General features: G+C 42.7%; 2 protein-coding genes across 2 annotated transcripts; both read left to right on the plus strand.

The window, feature by feature from the left end:
* Positions 1 to 1,287: 1,287 nt before the first annotated feature.
* Positions 1,288 to 4,149, plus strand: LOC109521661 (glutamine synthetase-like). The gene is made up of 7 exons (XM_019879647.1): positions 1,288 to 1,419; positions 1,837 to 2,011; positions 2,239 to 2,400; positions 2,500 to 2,646; positions 3,096 to 3,223; positions 3,338 to 3,537; positions 3,733 to 4,149. Exons 2-7 carry the CDS (start codon positions 1,843 to 1,845, stop codon positions 4,049 to 4,051), a joined length of 1,125 nt encoding a protein of 374 aa, XP_019735206.1. The 5' UTR covers positions 1,288 to 1,419; positions 1,837 to 1,842; the 3' UTR covers positions 4,052 to 4,149.
* Positions 4,150 to 6,504: 2,355 nt separating this feature from the next.
* arrdc1b (arrestin domain containing 1b) lies at positions 6,505 to 19,245 on the plus strand. Its single transcript, XM_019879648.1, has 8 exons — positions 6,505 to 7,166; positions 12,883 to 12,993; positions 14,418 to 14,468; positions 15,358 to 15,512; positions 15,847 to 16,029; positions 16,186 to 16,362; positions 16,992 to 17,448; positions 17,931 to 19,245. Exons 1-8 carry the CDS (start codon positions 7,049 to 7,051, stop codon positions 17,993 to 17,995), a joined length of 1,317 nt encoding a protein of 438 aa, XP_019735207.1. The 5' UTR covers positions 6,505 to 7,048; the 3' UTR covers positions 17,996 to 19,245.
* The last annotated feature ends 403 nt before the right edge of the window (positions 19,246 to 19,648 follow it).

The following is a 19,648-nucleotide window of genomic DNA, read 5'->3' on the forward strand; positions in this document are numbered from 1 at the left end:
ATAAGTCCCACCTACAGCTCGAGAAGAGATGCCTGCCTAAACACATTTGTTTAGGCAGGCATTATAGTAAAACCTGATTTTTTTTTATACTGTACATCTTATTATGACAGTATTAAATGGATGATGTTTGTGATTTTTATTTTGAAACTTTGTGACTCCTTTCTACGAAAAGTGCTACACACAGTAAATAAAAGGTACATAATTACTTAGTACTCCGCCGCTTGCCCTCAGTCGACCGGATTAAGCTGCAATTACCCGAAAGCCTTTATGAGAATTGTTAAATAAAATGTATGCGTGGAGAAACATGTTCAACCAGTCCTGCATGAACCAGGAAGTAGTCTGTTTCATAACAAACAACACCAATACAGTGTCAAGAAAACAAACACGGCCAAGTTTGTTTTGCAATTGTGACCTACAATCGCGCCTACACCTAATTCTCTTTTACACACCTTGTGTTGTCATCAACGTTCTTTGATGGAGTCTCGACAAGCTTCGAGTGACTCACAATGGCAATTTGTATTTTGTGACGTTTGCTGCTGTTGTGGTTCGGACGTGCGGCTGAGGCTTGTGAAATTGCTGATATCTTAGTGTCGTTTTTGCCTGAGTTGTTGACTTTCCATCATTATGCTTGATTTGATTAAGGTCACTGAGCTGGAAGCCTTGACTCATCTGAACAACTCAAGTGATCCGCTCATATCAGCAGGGACTACTGTCATGGGTGATGGTTTTTGTTTGTCATCAGATCTTTTGTTCACCTCAGCGAAGGCTGTGCATTGTACTGAATGATTAGTTTATTTTCACGTGCCTACTGGGAGTTTTTATTCTTTGATTGTACTCATTGTTGAAATCCTGAAAACTGACATTTTACTCAGTGGCTTCGTTTGTCTTTGTTTTAGGCATCGGATTTGGGAAAAATTATCTTTATTTCAAGAAGTACTATTTTGATAACATGTATATTCGAGCCTGCGATTGGCCGGCAAACGGTTCAGGGTGCCCCCCCGCCTACTGCCCGAAAACGGCTGGGATAGTCTCCAGCACGCCCCGCGACCCTTGTGAGGATAAGGCGGATCAGAAAATGGATGGATGGATGTCTTTTCTAATAATTCCCAAATGTTGTCTAATTCCTAATAATTACAGTGCAGAGTACAGTTAATAGAAGTGATAACAGTGGGAAATTCATTATATATGCACAGACACACACACACACACACACACACACACACACGCACACACGCACACATCTCTGACACTGACACACGCACAAAAGCATGCACACACACGCACGTCTGCCCGTGATGTCATATTCTACGTTGGACCAGATGACTGCAGCTCATTTGCATAGAGTTAAATACCACAAACAGGTTTAGCCCTGTGCTGATTGAGAGCTCTCTGTTGATCACTGAAGTCACCTCCAACCACGTAAGTTGCGTGCTTTATATGGAATGCGTGCCGTTTGGCTGAAGAATACAATTGATGCAATTTCTTTGAGTTTCCTATAGGAACAGAAGAAAAAGATGTCAGAAAGCTCTAGTAATAACCATGCTTTTCCCCCTTGAGGGCTTATGATGGTTATGGGTATCTATAAGTAGTTAGACGATTTAACCGCTAACATTGTACAATTTCAATCGATAACACCTCCCAAAAGAAATGCATTTTGTTGTGTTGAGTTGGTGAGAAAAGAAAAAAAAAATAAGAGTTGCAAAAGAATGAACAGCTGTGGTTAAGTGACTCATGAACATTCTGAAACGATCTTCTTACATAAAGACAAAAAAAGTGATACATAACATTTGCGCCAAGTCATAAAATGCCATGACAGGATGGAAAACTTTTTCCCAGGTAAATATGTCATCACCATCAATTAGCTCGTGTCTTAACAAGACTGTGCGCAAGCATTACATGAGTCTTCCCCAAGGGGACAAATGCCAGGTGACTTACATCTGGATTGATGGAACCGGAGAGGGGCTCCGCAACAAAACCCGCACCCTGGCTGCTGAACCAAAAAGTTTACAAGGTACTGTAAATATGCTGTTTTAATGATAGTTGATTTTGCCACGCCTTTCTTTTTTTTTTTCTTTGCTTTAAGGGCATTTTAAGCGTTGAGGTTAATCCTGTAATTCAACAATTTCTTCTATGTTTGCTTGTAGAAATTTAATGATGGTATGATTCAGCAATGACTTTTTTATTTGAATTAACTCTCTAGTGCTACTCTGATTTATGGCTGAATCTGCTTACCGGTAGATATTCCTGAATGGAGCTTTGATGGGTCAAGCACATCCCAATCCGAAGACTACAATAGCGACATGTACCTCATCCCGGTGTGTATGTTCAGAGATCCGTTCACTCTTGACCCCAACAAACTGGTCCTCTGCGAAGTTCTCAAGTACAACCGCCTTCCTGCAGGTACCCACTTTACTTTTTTTTTTGACCTCATATTTGTGATTCTTCATATCGAGGCAGGAAATCCGCAACTGTGTTTGCATGTTTTTTTTTTTTTTTTAGAAACAAACCATCGCATAAGCTGTAAGAAAGTTATGGACCATGTGAAAGAGCACCAGATATGGTTTGGAATTGAGCAGGAATATACACTCAATGGAAAAAATGGGCGTCCGTTTGGTTGGCCTCAAGATGGATTCCCTGCACCCCAAGGTCGGTATGTCGATAAGAAAGTATTGCAACACGATTTGACAAAAGTTGCCCACTCACCCATATTGTGGCGAACGACCAGGGTGAGTTGCACATTAATCAAACAGTTCCCCAACAACGCCACACTTTTGGAATTTCACCCTGGAATTCTTTTTTTTTTTTTTAAATAAAGTTAATTCACAGCATCCAGGTACGGTACTTCACTACACAGGAGGGAGTTTGCAATTCTTAAAAGTAAATCACATGAAAAAGGGGAAGCCATGACACAAAGGCACGACAATTAGACAGCATCCAGGATGCAGACTCGCATCTCTCTCATAATTATTTGCAATTTTTATTACTCTGCAGTTGGACTCAAACCGTGGCCCTCCTGTTCCAAAGCGCCTTACCCTGTTCACATCATCCTAAGAGCAACGTAGACATGAAATCATTTTTGTATGGCCTTTTTTAAGGTCCCTATTACTGTGGAGTGGGCGCAGACAAAGCTATCGGACGAGACATTGTGGAGTGTCACTACAAGGCGTGTCTCTACGCTGGGATCAATCTCTTTGGAACAAATGCTGAGGTTATGCCATCTCAGGCAAGTGTTGGAAGAAAACATGATTGGCGTTGCCATGGTGATTATTTGTCTCCCATCCCTGGAGAACCTCTTTGCCATTTGAACTTTTTTCATCGTCGCGACTTCTAACTTCAGTGGGAGTTCCAGGTCGGCCCCTGTGAAGGCGTTGACTTGGGCGATCAACTGTGGGTCGCACGCTTCTTGTTGCACCGCGTATGCGAAGATTTTGGGGTTATTGCAACGCTGGACCCTAAACCGGTCGTGGGAAACTGGAATGGCTCTGGTTGCCACACCAACATCAGCACCAAGAAGATGAGGGAAGAAGGAGGACTGCAGTAAGTAAACGGTTCTCCCCAAATACTATATGAGACCATCATTAAAAAATATTGTGTGTGTGTGGGGGGGGCTTGAGTCAATTTTTTGGGCAAATAAAAGGGAAACAAAAATGGGAACCCCAGATATTTATGAAACTTTACAGGTACACTTGGAACAATTAATCCCCCTTTCACTCGTCTACTTTTGACTGACAGATACATTGAGCAGGCCATCGAGAAGCTGAGCAAAAGGCACGAGGAGCATATTAAAGTGTACGACCCACACGGCGGTCAGGACAACAGGAGACGTCTCACGGGTCATCATGAGACCGCCCACGTGAAAGAATTCTCGGCTGGGATCGCAAACAGAAAGGCCAGCGTCCGCATTCCTCATCAGGTGGGTCAAGACAAGAAAGGCTACTTTGAGGACCGTCGCCCCGCAGCCAACTGCGATCCGTACGTTGTGACCGAGGCCATGGCAGGCACCTGCCTGCTTGATGTCGATGACGACGATAATGAAATGAAGGGCAAATAGATCAGATGGCGAGACTTAGTCGATTGTGTCTGCTCGCAGCGTTGTTTCAAATAGGAGTTGCTTTTGAGTGTACATGAATAAATTAAGTGTTCATGTGTTGTCACTTGATGGAATAAGCCTTGTTCAATTTCTAAATCCCCCATAAACACCCCCATCCATTGTTTAGTGTTATCGTTGTTTTTACTGTGCATATGACATTGATTGATAATTTTCATACATGGAAAATGCAACTCAAGATTGTCACTTGGCTACGCATTGTGTGCAGACATGCAAAAAATAATAGTGACCACGTTTACGTGCAGGTGCAGTCAATGACCATTTTATAACCCAAATATTGGCACTATTCGGGTTTTTCACGGCCTTGTCAACTCATGCAAAATCCCGATGATGCACTTGCAGCAGGGGTGTCAAACTCAATTTTTGTCGCGGGACATTTTAGAGTTCACATTTTGAGGTGCACTTTTGCACCTCAAAAAGACTGAACATTCTTTTCGAGGACAACAATGTCAAAATCTTGGACAGAGATCACTGATGGCTTGAGAGAGGTGCGAAGGAAATCATCTGTGTTTTTGAATGGCACTTTTCTATGTGTCCTCAATGTCCTCAAAATGTTTCATTCACCTCTTGAAGAAGCAGCATCAGGAGTAAGTAGGGTTTCAGTGTCTTACTCAAGGACTGTTCCACATGGCCACAAGGGGGCTTAGAGTCAAACGCACCCCATTTACCTTCGTGGATAAAAAGTAATGATCCTAAACACACCCACTTCCATGTTTTAAATTGATGTTTTACATTACCACTAGGTGGTGGTATTGACTTTGCACACGATTAACGTAACGCTTGAATCGTGTAAAGTTATGCAACAACAGTCTTAATCCCCGTGGCGCAGTTTATCTCTTGTTCGACGTCATGCTTTTCAATATAAAGTAGGTGCCTTTGTTTTGTCATCTGTTCTTTTGAGTGTCAAGTCCAGTACGTCTGTGATGACCGCAAGAGCTTTGTGTGTACTTTGTATTTTTTAAAAAATAAATACTAAAAGCATGCGTCCATAAAATTACTTGCAAATTAAATGCATTCTAAATGACTGCAGAACAGTATGTACCACTGAACTCAAGTAAAAAGGTGTGCATAGTTGGCAACGCAGCAGTCTATTCCACTTCGGAACGTTAAAATATCGTTTCTTCTTCCTTTTTGGAATTTTCAGAAAGCAAAGTTGGGCTGAAAAAAATAGCAATGTCTGCATTTCGCTCAAAAAAACTCAAAACATTTACCTTAGCCTAACCAAAAATGTTTCCCTGCGACTTAATGAACTAATATACAGGATAATTGTATTTTTGTGTGTGCGTGGGTGTGTCTACATTTTTCATTGTACACCCCCCCCCCCAAATTTTTATTATTATTATTATTTGTTTTGCATATACCTGCCAGGGACCATATCTCATCATCCCCTGCTGTTACTCATGCACTGTCCTGTCAGATTCGACCGTCAATTAACCAGCGAGATGATGAGCATTGTCGTGGCAAAGCTCAGCACCCGGTCGTCATGGTAACGAACGACGGATTTACCATTCAGCCATATATGGGATGAGGCCCCGGATGATTTATGCAAGACAAGAAAGGAAGTGAATAAAGTATGGTATCTTTTTAATTCTTGGGGTATTTTGACGTAAGTATGTAAAAGAGGTATGTTCTTGATCTTCAAGTTACTGTGGCTCGCATAGTAATATTGTCGTCCAGGTCAAACATATTGTATTCACTCGTATCATGGGCTCCAATTTTACACCTGTTGTTCACCACCGCAATCTGCTTTCCAGAACTTGTCGCATACTGTGACAGATAAGGACCAAAGTGAGATGTCATCTCTTCGGTCGGTTGGAATGTATTGACCTCTGCCTTACTTTAAGCAGTGGTGACATATATCATAGCGTTTATATCCGTTACCTTCTGGCATATATATAATCCTACCGCTCTTGGGAGTACTTCTTGAGAATGACTCATTAAATCATGAAGCTGCTTGAGTGAACACTTTTATGGGTAAACAAAAGAAGCAGTGTGAGTATACGTAAAAATAGGCATACCAGATTTCCATGGCTACAAGGGAGTCACTTGGCAACCATTGTGCTTGTCTGTCGTCATAGAAATAACTGTCTTAGGGCCCTTATCTAGAATATGAATTGCCTGGTGGGTTGTTAATAACTGAGATATGTCATGTCTCTTGTTTGACGTATATGTCAAATCCTCGCTCATGTTATCAGTAAAAGCGAATCAGGCTTGTAGTTGTTTTATTCTGAAATCGATGTCGGTAACTTCAGTAGTTGCTTATCAATGCAGGAAGTGCAGAAAACAACAACATCATGAAGTGCACAGCAACTGAGAGTTCTGATAGAAAGGTAATTTCAGTTCAGGATGTATTTGAGTTTGTTCATGTCGTTCGTTTTTAAAAAAGTACAGTATGTAAATGAACTCCACGCTGACAGTAACGTGTTTTAATAAGAAAACAATGGAACTTAAATCTACCTCTCCTTTTACCAGAACCTTCCAAGTCAGTCAAATATTTGTACAACAGAGTGATTATTTTTGCAACTTGTTATCATGGCTAGGCAATGAAGACTCTGGGAGTTGCTTTTCTCGTTTTATCAGATTAAAATGTTGACAGTTACTTGTAGGCAGAGGAGGTTGGCTGCTCATATGTTTGCTGGGAACTTTATTTGAGGCGGTGTGCAAGGCACCCCCCCTCCTTTTTTTCTGTCATCTCTGCTTGTCTACTACGTCCCAAGGATCAGTTTGTCGAGGATACAGAGTGAAAAGGGGTTGATGCGGGTCAACCGCGAACAAGCATGCATTTATACAACCCCTCTTGACCGTCAGATAAGTGAGTTTGTCCCTCCCATGACTGCCAACGCACCGTCCGTTCGGTGACGTCAATTCTCCTCGCGGCAGCAGGTGAGAGTCAAAGCATCGCGTCTTGCTTTTAAAGCGAACGAGTATCGGAGCGTAGTCATGGGAAAGCTGCAAGAATTTGACATCACGTTCGCCAACAACAAGGTGGTTTACAGTCCCGGAGAGTCGATCGGCGGAGCTGTCAAAATTCGAATCAGCAACTCGCTGCAGTACAAAGGTAATAATGTCTGCTCGAAAGGGAGAGAGAGGGTGTGTGGTCCGGTGAAGCGCTCGGGGACACACGAACGTGGGCAAAGTTTTTCGGTTGCTCGTCAACCGTGTTGTCGCGACCATGCGTTTAAAATGCCTGCGCATATTTTTCCTCCGTTGTAGTTGTTGATGTTGTATTTACCCCCCGGAGGCTTCAGAGCAACTCGGTGGTGTTTAGTTATCAAGACGCGTGAAAAGCCACATCCTGGACTACATCCTGCTTGATACACGCTTGAATTTGTCTGGTTGTAGATTAACAGTTTCAAATTGAATAGCGGGTGGGAGCATACGCATCGTGCGATGCGTCAAACGCGTTTATAGAAGATGGGGATGTGCATTTCAAATGTTTTTTTTTTTCTGACAGAAATGGGAAATAGAGAATTCAGGCATCTGACAATCAGAGGGTGAAAACAGATGAGTAAAGTGCAGCGTCTCACTAGTTGCCCTTGAAATGAACAATGTGTCCATTGTATGGCGATGATCCTTGGGGATTCTTCTGTGATAATTGATGACATGTTTTCCAACACTATTATACTTTGGCGATAATTTGTCGGCAAACAAAAGCCTGAAAAGTATCTTGCCATACACGCAAATGCTTAAAAGGACGTGTCTCGGCGAAGTTGCGCAAGTGTGTGTGTGCGCATCTCGCGAATGTTCTTGATCAGGGTCCGTTCGATGTCGCAAATGGTCGAAAAGACTTTCGCCGACAATTTTAATGGTCTCTAACATCTTTTCGTGTCGTCATAAAAAGAACCCGAGCATGTTCAACGTTTCTTTTGCGACAAAAAAAAAAAGTTTGCGACCATTAGAACTGTTTGCGAACTTGAACAAACCCCTACGAAAAAATAAACAACATTCGGGACTGTGCCAACACTCGCAAACTTTCTCCACTCAGTGAGATACGGGCTCTTGTAACAGAAGCCATGCAACTTGATGACTATATGAGCAAATAAACTGGATGTATAAAGTGACTTGTGGAGTTCTGTCAAAATATTGCGCAAGTCCCAAAGAACAATCATTGGTCGTTTTGTGGTTCACATGGCTGACTTTTATGTCCCCAATGTGGGATCAATTTCCTCTCAATAGCCATATGTGCGAATGTGAGTGTTAGCAGTTGTCTTTCTTCATTTGGCTCATGACTAATTCTGGGTGTAGTCTACTTTTACTGCCAGTCAACTGGAAGATGGCTAGGGGTACTCGTGAAGTGAGTCACCTTCCCATGATGTCCGTTCTTTCCTGTGTTGAATTATGAATTTGTGCAATTTGAGGTTCAATTTTTGACTTGAACTGCTGCAATAAATGATCTCCCCACTGACATTCTAATTTGAGATTCACCTGTAGTTTGTATTTAGTAGCGTTCTAATCCTGCAGTCCTTCTGACCTGTTCGCCGCGTGTTGCACTCCCATTTCAGGCTTTCAGAATTAATGTGCTGTAATTGCTGAGCTTGCGTTTTGCTTTCGATGCGTGCTCCTCTTAAGCATAACTGCTGATTATTCAATCACCGAGAAAGCTTGAATCATGCTGAACCAGGAACGTCTATATCACCGTCGAATCCTTAGCGTTTGGATTCCACAATTAAATTAGCTGCTGTTGGTTTGTTGGGTGACCCTGGACAGTTATTGACATCGGTACGATACACTTTTCTTCCCTTGCTTGACCAAGGTTGAATCATTCAGTGAGATGACAGGTGGGGGGGATGAGCAACGGTGTTGAAAGATAGATGGAATTAGACCACTAATGTGCACAAAGAGGGGGCAAGCCCTCATGACAATAAAGCTCCGAGCATCATTTGCAGACTCAAGACGGTTCACGGGTATCACAGGTGAAGGTGGACCGTGAACGTATGTTTCAGTGTCTCCGTTGCGCTGTCCTTTGTGCTTTTGTGTGTGAAACACACTCAGTTTTTTGAGACCAAATTGACTGCCTCACTGTATTATTAATGATAACACCATTAGAGAGCATTTCTATTGATCGTCTTCCCTTCAAAGTCGTTGAAGTGGATTCATAAGAAACCGTTATTCGTGACAAGTTGAACATGGCCTGTCGTCGTGTGAGCGGAGCCTGCACCAGTACCTGATACCTTTTAAAATAAGGCCGATATCGGCCCGATACAGATACCCAGTCCGGTTGCTAGCCAACCGTGGAAAAATTCAGAACAGTGAAATTATTCATAAAATCTATCGACAAAGTAGAGCACTTGTTTCATGAAATATTTAAATAGCGTGGAAGAGAATGTGCGGGTTACATACTACATGACCACTGGTTGTTTTTATGATGTCACTTTTCAGGGATAAACAAACCTCTTATCCCAGCATGCAAACATGCAAGGATTTGTTTGTGTGCTTGTGTTTGTGTATTGTGCATGTCATGTGTTTGGCTGTAAATCCTCTATCAATGTAATCTGACTGCATTGCAAAGAAAATGAGAACAAATTAAGGATTACCAGCCTTTGGGGAGTTTTCCAGGAGGATTTTTGTTTTGAGGGAAAAAAAAATAAAAACAGTCTGTGAAGAGCTTGGTGGCAGATGTACCACATTCTTAAAGATAATGGACTGTTCGTTGTTTGGGTGATGGCAGTTGAACCTTTTGTTATGTATGCAAAACACCATATCAGTTCTTTGAATCAAAATACCTGCCTATGAGCAATGAAAAGTTGACTAACAGAGTCTGCATCAAAGGCACTGTAGTTTAGGTCGTTGCATCCTATAAGTTCACCAATATATGGCACTAAATTCGGCACACTTTATCTGTAATAACATTTGTAAAGGCATTAATTGGATTACTCTTGTCTGCTCAAATTTCCAAAACATTTCCTTACCAGCTGACAAAATGTCTGCCTATGATCATTCAGTGATGATTTTGGAAAACATTTTATTGCTCGTTTTGTGTTTTTTGACCCATCGTTAACTCGGTACGACGGTTTGATCATTCAGTCAGTGTGCATTTGGATGAGCACGTGGCGAAGCTAACAACAGTGGTGCAAAACAGGCGCAAACTTTAACAGGGAAATATGCCCTGAAGGATGGAATTCCTGCATTGGGTAATCAACAATAAGAGCTCAACAAGCGCAGGCTCGTCGATCCGCCCTTATAAAATGTTGCTCACTCAAAGACCAAAGTGAGTCGAATGGCTGGGTTTTGGAAATTTAAGAATGATCCTGTCATGGAATTTGATCAGGCGGCAGTCGTGTTCGGCTGGATGTGGAAATAACTCCCGGCAATGGTTTTCATTTTGGTCCTTTGAGTCGCAATCGTCACCAATTAGATTTGACTAGATTCCACCGATTCTAGTCAAGTTTTTAACTCCCATTCTAGACAGTTGACGACATCCTCTCTCTGTAGCACCGGAATTGTCTCTGCTTGCGTACACTCTCACTGAACCATAAAGAGGATTTGGATGAACTCCAATGTGTTGGTAACAAATCCAGCTGGCTGCTGAGTCAGAGCATGTTGGACACATCTCATCCTGAGCACTGGTGAAAGACATTCTCCCCTGGAGGTTGTAACCGTTCATTCTGTGGCCCCGAGTGGACGTTGATGTGTTTAGCCTATTCCACTTTAAGATGTGCCAACCCAGTGTATTCTCTATTGTGCGGCTCCCTGAAATTATTTGTGCATTGAAAGCGTGTGTGGGAGCGCTTCTTCACCTGGTCCTTTTGTCTTTCATGCTCATATTTGTGCAGTTCTGTCGCTAATAACTAGCCGGCAGCCACCGGATGAAAGCAGCAGTCGTGTCATCAGTCACATTTGCAAGTAGCGATGATTCTAACGGCCTATGTATACGATCACAACTTAAGTATTATTATGTTGACATGATGAGGTGTATTTATGATTCCCGATTGGTGCAGTTCTTAGTCGTTTATTGTGTTATTTTATTTGTTGTACATAACACAGTTTGACATTCATTTAAAAAAATAAATGTTAAATTACTCTATAAATATCTTTCTAAAGCTAAAGTCTCCATTCATTTATTGCACTCATGTACACTTGGCTTTTTCAGCCTCAAGTACATGTTAAATTATAAATATATAAATACCGTTACTGAGAAACAAATCAGAATTTCTGTGTGTGGTGTATTGTTACGGCCTTTTTTATTTTTCCAAAACAGACTTCTGAATTGTTCTCCTTTTTTTTTCCTTTTTTTTTTTTTTAAACTCGTCTTCAATGGTGACTCACTGATTTTACAGATACAGTCGATCCTCTTTCTTTGGGTGTATACTCAAACAAATGTGTCATCCTTTGTCATGGCCCCTCTGGCTCCATGAATCTGTTGAGACACTGCACACTGTTTTTTCTGTCGACAGACAGTCTGTTGAAATCCCCCAAGGCAGGGAAATCTGTTGTTTCTTCCCGCATGCGAACCAATTGAACTGACTTTTAGTAGAATAAATAACTGAAGAATAAAGACAGCTACTGTATTGTATTCAAATCAATGCAAACACACACATACAGTGTGCAAATATCTATCTATATGAATATGTGTGTGTGTGTGTGTGTGTGTGTGTGTGTGTATATATATATAATATATATATATTTTTTTTCTTGCAAAATAATCTTCCTGTGTGTGTATATATAAAGTGCACCATGAAAGAGCAGGCTTTCCACTTTGTGCCCTTTGACTTATATATATATATATGTGTGTGTGTGTGTGTGCTATAAATAATCCTCATTTGTCTGTCATCATTAGAAGGCTCGGCTGTGTTTAGTGCTTTTTGTCGGAGCCTCTCCCTCCCTGAAGTTGCGCCAACAATCTGGCGAGGCCATCTGCCTCCTTGTGCGTTTTCCGCGTTCGTTACGCAACACTAGCGTAATTCAAAGGTGCAACGGAATGCTTGGTCAGTTGCTCTCTGTTGCATAGGATTTTTCCAAATAACGCTTGTTGATGTTTTGCATAACCTCAAGTGATGCAAGTGTGTCGAACCAGAGTCGATGCACTGCAATTGGCAATACGCAACAGAAACAAAAAAATAATTGTCGCACACAAATGTAATTTTGTATATGTGTTTATGAAATGACTGACAATATTTACTCATCTTCTTGAAAAGAAATTATGTAATGTTTCCATGCATTCATATAAGACCCACGTACCTTTTCTTTCACTGCATTTTTTATACCCAGGCTCAGGGTTAAAGACTGAGGTTGAAATAAATATTTGAAATTAGCTTTTCATACTGCTGCATGGCTGCCTCTTTGTTTTATCCTGTGGCTGGTGTTCGTGTGTCCGTGTGTCCGTGTGTGTGTGTGTGTGTGTGTGTGTGTGTGTGTGTGTGTGTGTGTGTGTGTGTGTGTGTGTGTGTGTGTGTGTTTTGAGAGATGGTTTTCATATCCTCCCAGACTCAAGAGGTCGATGAGAGATGACACAGAGGGACTGTGATCACGCTGCAGACGTACTCTCCAACCTAACACTCCAGATGTAATAGCCTTTATTAGTGCTGCTCCCTATGATCGGCCTCCGACTGTGATCGGCCGGCCGATTTTTGTTTGAAATGGTGTCCTGTTTTTGTATAATAAACAGATGGAAATTTGGAGCGAATTATTAAAATAATAATAAAATGTGCAGCTCAACCATGTGCTGGGTATCGGCAGGCCTTTTTTTTTGGTTACTTCCTTATTACGTGTCTTTTATTAATCGCGGAAATTAGAAATTTGATCTCAGTCACAACTTCCTCTTATTGTTTTTACAGCCATCAAGGTGACCTGTCAGGGCTCGTGCGGGATCTCCAACAAAGTGAACGACACGTCGTGGACTATCGAAGAGCAGTACTTCAACAGCACTTTGTCTGTTGCTGACAAAGGTGATTTAAACATCTGTCTAGCCCTGTTGTTTGCACAGCCATCATTTAATTATTCTAAATTTCAGTGATTCCAGCATGCACAATGTGGTGCTGAGGTTACTGAATGTTCAATGTTTATTCAAACGGTAACAATTGTTTCAGAAAAAAAAAAAATCTATGGTTGTGTAATTGTAGTCGTCGTGGTAGTTACAGTTATATAGGTTAAAAAAAAAAAAGAAACTTTACATTTGTAAATCCATGAGAATGGGAGCAATAGTACAACCCAATTAAACCCCTTAGTTCACTCCTAACAGAGCAGGACATAAATAATGCATGAAACAGTCTCTCTCTGTCCTCCCCCTTATCACTGCCTTTTTTTTCCCCTGTATCTCAATCTCTGGCCTGCTTTGCCCCAAGGACTAAGCAACCTAAGCAGAGGGAGAGACAAGTGAGGTGAATAACTAGCACACAGATACCACCACTATGTACTCAACAAACAGACAAAAAAAATCCAAGGTATCCAAAGGATGAATAACGTGAAGACGAATATGAACGTGTCCGTTTCGACTCTTCATTCTGTCGCTATCATCAGCTAACGACCTACGGGAAATGAAGATCTTTCTACTCCTCCTGCTGCTGCTGTGCAATTGTGTCCTCGAGCCACGCTTGTGTAGCTACCAGATAACAATGTATTGAAAAAAATAATACATTAACCGTCCAATTCCCTGATGTCATTTTTCTATCACCAAACTGGTGAGTCATCATTTGATACACTAAATTACAGCGAGATAACTACATGAAAACACATTTACACACCATGAGGCACATGGGGGAAAAAAAAAACAAAAACAAAACAACCCGTAAGCCTGGAGAAAGTAGTTCCTAGAAAAGGCATCATAAGTTTAAACGTGAACAAATCCATCCATCGCTGTGCATAGGTTGATGAATCAGAATCATTCGAAATGACAGCGCTTGCCCACCGCACCCTAATTTGCATAACCCATACCTGACCCCCCCCCCACTTTCAGATGAATGCGCTCATTCTTCGGGTCGATGGCTGCTTTTTTTTTCCCCTCATCATTGATTAACTTTGCTGAAAAATGCTTTGCCCACCGCCTGTTTTTGCCATTACTCATGGTGCTATTAATCTCCCATGTTGGCAAGTTTCAGTTGATAGTGAGTTACTTCAAACCACATATCAGTTCATCCGTCTTTTGCGCAACATAACCTCTTATCGGCGAAACGCACTCCCACGGGGAAAATAGGCGTGGCACCACCTGGATATCCAATGTTTGCATGTGGGTACAATCGGGTACTAACACTTGTGCTTACCTCAGCGCGAGTGAATGGTTTTCTCTTTTTTGCGTTTGTTTATTTCAGTTGCGTTTGCTCTACACTGTAAGTGATCAATTGTTTGTTTTTGTTTGTTTTTTTTTTTTTCACAGGAACTCTGGCAGCAGGCGAACACAATTTCCCATTCCAGTTTCTCATCCCAGGTGTGAACTTTCTTTCAGCGGCCTGTTAAATTTCATTGCTATTGCTATTTGCTACTTCAATTGTTGCATGGGCTTTTATTAGACATCCAGTACAACCGATAACACGGTGCACTATGACACAAAGCAGATCCCGAGATCAGCGCACTTCGAATGAAGTTTGCTATCTCTCACGCACACACTTTGCGTGGGCTAAGACACAAGGGGTTTGGTGTATTTTTAGTCCCTCTCCTGCTGCGCACTGGGGGATTTAATTGGTCGTCATGCCCCCTTGCTTTCCCTCGCCCCCTCTCATGCTCTCTGACAGAAAGACTTTGCGTAAAAAGGAGCTAGTGGATGATTCTTAGAAAGTGTCAAGGTGAACTAAACTCCAGCGTCAAGCTTTGTCCCTTTCTATATTAGTGCTTGATATTTGGTAGATGACATTGAGGCGTCGTTATCAGAACGGTTGACCCGATATCAATCAACCTGTTATTTGGATGCAAATGCGATACGACGAGTCTCCGGGTGTAGCATCTCTCCAGGGGATGTTAGTCTGCTGCTTTCTCTGCCTCCGCTGCCAGGCTGTCTGCACGATGCCTGCAGCCACCTGCCTCTCCTGGTTAATGCTTATTGACATCAGCAGCAGACTTATCCCCGGAGAAACTTCTCAGCGAGGAGCAGGCTAGAAAGAATACAATAGCAGGCAAAGGCTGCGGCTCTTATTCCAAATCTTACCCCGAACACTGTGCAGATTTTACCCAGACTGTATTTATTTTACATTTAGCACCCTCGAGTTCTTTCCTTCAGCGTCCTTCAATATTCTTGTCTCGAGTCCCCAAAATGTGGTTGAGACAAAACACGGCGAGTGCATTTTAGGTATTCAAGTTCCTTTCTCCTGGCATTCCATCAGCTGCAGCGCCAACTTCTTTCGAAGGACCGTTTGGAAAGATTATTTACCGTGTGAAGGCTGCCATTGACACGCCACGCTTTGCCAAGGACTACAAAGCCCAGAGGCCTTTCTACCTCCTCAACCTGCTCAACCTTAATGATGTGCCGGACATTGATGTAAGTGCAGATCTTATCAACCAAACATTAACCTTTAGCTGTGGTTAAGGCTTATTTGATTTCACATCTGAGGCAGATAGATCAGTGCAGCCCAGTGACACATTGTTAGCATGTGATGGGGCAGAATGCTGTCAGTTTCTGACAAACATTGCCATTCAATTATAGCCAACATCTTTTTCCACAATTCATATCTTTCAATATCACTGATAAGCATTCCACATAATTCGACACGCTTTCATTTTTTTTTTCCATTCCGCATTTCGGCATTCACACACAATTGTTTGAGAAATTGCAACTGTGTCGTTCAACTTGCTTCCCTGTCTCCTCCCTTCAGCACCTGAGCTACGCTGTCACCACGAAGAAATTTAACTACCTTCTGGTGAAGTCCGGGACCCTTATGTTGAAAGCTCGCAGTGACCTCAGGGGCTATATCCCCGGTCAGGTGATCAAGTTAGCCGCTGAGATCCACAACAAGTCTGGAAAAGACACGGGATGTGTACTGGCGAGTCTCATACAGGTAACGCCTGAAAGCCACTCAAAATGTCATTAGTGGAAGGCAAAATGGTTAGCAATGTTTGACCCTGCAAAATCGCTGGAGAGATGTGTCCTATGCTTTGCGGTGTCTGTCACACCTTTTATGTTTCTGTGTCTTTGTTGATCGTATCTTACCCAGAAAGTGACTTATAAGACCAAGCGGCACGTGTTTGACCTGCGAACCATCGCAGAGGTGGAGGGAGCCGGAGTGAAGGCAGGAAAACACGCTGAGTGGAGAGAACAGATCATTGTCCCACCTCTTCCTCAGTCAGCGCTAACAGGCTGCAGCCTCATTGATGTTGACTATTTCATTCAGGTTCGTGGGTCTGCTTGTTCGTGTTTGGTCCAGTTGTAAGAGGATCTTGACATTTCCCCGGGCGCTCATTTTAATTTGTGCCTGGGGAGGTTACTCATGAAATGCATGAAAATGTTGTTGGTCAAAAAGGTGGCAATTATTTGCTTTCTCGTAAAATTTCTTCTACTTTTTATGATAGTATGAGAAGTTTTCCACACGTGTTGATAATCGATATGAAATACTTACCCATTTAGAGCTTTCATTTGATTAAGAGACATGAACTGTGGGATGAATATTCTCAGTACTGCCTTTAAGCGCATCACTATAGTCCCTTTGTTTTTTTGGCATCATTCAATAGATAAGAATATTAAAATTGCACAACTTACAAACTCGGACCTGAATGCAGTTGCCATATTGTGCCCTGTATTTTTTTCGCTGTCTGCTGTCTCCCACTGAGCGGCCAAGGTTTGCGAGTGATTGCGAAGGTAGTTGCGACTGTTAATTTTACGTCAGGCTTCATTCAAGGTTCGCTCTAATCATGCTACTCCGACACTTTCTGCTGACTAGTCAATAAAATTAATTTCAGAAGCCATCGATTGATTATGAAGCTGCAACGAAAAACTATAGACGGTCATTTTTGGTGATTGCAGGTAGCACTAAAATCTCCGGATGCGGTTGTCACCCTGCCCATCTACATTGGCAACATCGCGGTGAACTTGTCGCCGATAAGGACTGTACCTTCTAGTCCAGATCATTGCGGGGTGGCAGATGAACCCGACGCAGCCGGGGTGACACCCAGCGCCCCCCCGGTTGAGGACGATGAAGAGCTGTGTGCCGGCGGTGCCGCCAGCGAAGAGATCCCCACCAAGAGTCATTCTCAGCAAGATCCCTCTGGTCAACCTGTCACCATGTCCCCGAGCGCTTTTAGCCATGCGCCCAGTTCAGCGCTGCTCCCTAGCCGCAGACAGCCCAACGCTTCTGCCCCCTTGTTCTGCGTCTCAACCGGGGCCACCATACCTTTCTTCACTGACGGAGACCCCACACCTGTGCCCACTTCCTCTTCTCTCATCTTGCCTCCAGAGTACAGCAGTTGGGACTATCCTCATGGTAAGCGCGATACATGCTCGGAAATGTCCGCTTCGTATCACAGATGGTACTTTTGATTTTGCTTTTTGTCATGTTTCAAAAACCTGGCATTTGGACAGGGCTGTGTAGACTTTATATCAATGTTGAATTAACGGAAGTAAGATTGCTTTCGTAATTTCATTATATATGATACCGTAAATACATTTCAATTTCTTCTAAACACCAACAAAAAAAAAAGAAACATGAATAGAATTAGTTATCCTATTTTCACCCTGCATTATATTTCATTCGAATCAAGTGTGCGAATGCAACTAAACCCAGAGCAAGACTTTTTGTGTATAACAAATATGCAGAGTTGTTGTAAGAAAGGTGCAACAGCACCAGCTTCAGTTTAAAAAAATAGACCACAGAACAAAAAGCGGGTGATGAAGCAACTTCTGGAAATGAATCATGAAATGAATGCAACATGACATCCTCTTCTGTTTATATCTCTTGTGTCCCAGAACCTCCACCCACTTACGAAGAAAGCTGCAGTAGCACCAACTTCAGTTTAACCAGTGGACAATAGAAACAGCAGCAAATGAAGAACCGCTCACAGCTCCGCCTCATGGAAATACACTTGTGAAAACAGGACCAACTCCAAAACACCAAAGATGAAGATGTCCTCTACAAATAAAAAGGGATCGTGTCTGATTGTAAAAACAAGAATTGCATTTTGATCACACATCCAATCAGACGGTGATGGACAGAGCGTCTTTAACACCACTCTCCTTAAATTAAGACTCTTTTTAAAAGTGAAAAAGCGATGTGAACCCAGTTTGATTTTATTTTTCTGTGCGCTAACTGGCCCATAGTAGCCAAACAGCAGGTCCGAGTCTCCTGGAGTAACCTGCACGGACCGCTACCAGAGACTGTCTGTGTGGGGTATCGCCTGCCCACATGGGCACCGCACCATTGGAGAGCCTGGAATTGCTATGAGTGATGGTCTGTGACTGGACCGCTGTTCAACGTAGGTATTGACAATTACCGGTACAAACACCATATATGAGAGACCAAACCCAGAGCCTGCTTCGGCTGCCTTTGGGAGGAGTTTGTTCCCTTGGAGAAAATATGTCCCATGAAAAGGCCTCATCATACACCCGCAAAGGAATTTGTCCTGGATACGGAGGGAGTGCTGACAATGGATTATGTTCATAGCCCCAATTGCGGCGATAATCGCAACATCAGATGGACAAATAATTTGACCTGCTGCAGATTATATGGCAGACTTGGACTAAGCCGCAGAGGATGAGGCTGACACGGATGACGCTAGAGGAGACCTGCCCTCATCACTGGTGGATGAGCATGTAAATGAGCTCCAAGGCAGAAAGGCCAGCTGTGGATGGCATTCAACCGGAAGCCGCAAAAGGCTTTGAACACTGCTTCTCTTTCTGGCAAATGCTGTGTGCCTTGGGTGGTGCTGTGATAGTATGTTTCCCTCGGGCCAGTATTATTAGCCATTTCTTTGTCTGTATTCTAGGGTTGGGCGATTTTAGCAGAACGGCCGAACACGTCGTAGCAGGGCCACCGGCGAGACAGTTATACCCACTTCGCCGCACCGCTGCCTCGCCTGTCTGTCGAAATATGTCCATACTCAAAAGCGGTCTGTGGTGCAAAAGAGTAAAAAATAAATAAAGAAAACGAGCAGACAGAAGACAGCTGCTCTAGAGACCTGTGCTAAATAACAGGATCCCATACTGCAAGTCAGATGTGGGCAATTAATTTTTTGAACGAGCCATGCAACTCAATTATGTTCAATAAAAATCGAATGTCTTTTTATTCACGCATCCATTTTCTAATCCGCTGATCCTCACGAGGGTCGCAGGCATGCTGGAGCCCATCCCAGTTGTCTTGGGGCAGTAGGCGGGGTACACCCTGAACGTGTTGCCGGCCATTCGCTGTTTTTCTCCTACCACATTCACTGTTCATCATGAATCAAACACTGTCCTTGATCATCTTTTGCATTTGTAATATTCACGCATGAAACCTGTTTCCTGTGCATGGTGGCAGGAGTAGCCTTAAAGATATGGTGACAAGTTTGTTTTCACTTCCATTTATTTATCTTGTCATCACTCTGACAGCATGACATGCAGCAATGTAATCTCTGGCATGACGCTCATTTTAGTGAACTTGTTTCACATGGACTTTGGGATAGAGAGCTGCAGACCTGCTCATCTGAATG

The sequence above is a fragment of the Hippocampus comes genome, unplaced genomic scaffold (genome assembly GCF_001891065.2).
Source record: "Hippocampus comes isolate QL1 unplaced genomic scaffold, H_comes_QL1_v1.1 scaffold183, whole genome shotgun sequence".
NCBI lineage: Eukaryota > Metazoa > Chordata > Actinopteri > Syngnathiformes > Syngnathidae > Hippocampus > Hippocampus comes.

Coding starts and splice junctions, on each gene's coding strand:
- arrdc1b (XM_019879648.1), top strand. CDS start 7,049: ATGGGAAAGCTGCAAGAATTTGACATCACGTTCGCCAACAACAAGGTG. Junction 7,167..12,882: donor CAACTCGCTGCAGTACAAAG/GTAATAATGTCT, acceptor TTGTTTTTACAG/CCATCAAGGTGACCTGTCAG. Junction 14,469..15,357: donor ATTCCAGTTTCTCATCCCAG/GTGTGAACTTTC, acceptor GCATTCCATCAG/CTGCAGCGCCAACTTCTTTC.
- LOC109521661 (XM_019879647.1), top strand. CDS start 1,843: ATGTCATCACCATCAATTAGCTCGTGTCTTAACAAGACTGTGCGCAAG. Junction 2,401..2,499: donor GTACAACCGCCTTCCTGCAG/GTACCCACTTTA, acceptor TTTTTTTTTTAG/AAACAAACCATCGCATAAGC. Junction 3,224..3,337: donor CTGAGGTTATGCCATCTCAG/GCAAGTGTTGGA, acceptor TTCTAACTTCAG/TGGGAGTTCCAGGTCGGCCC.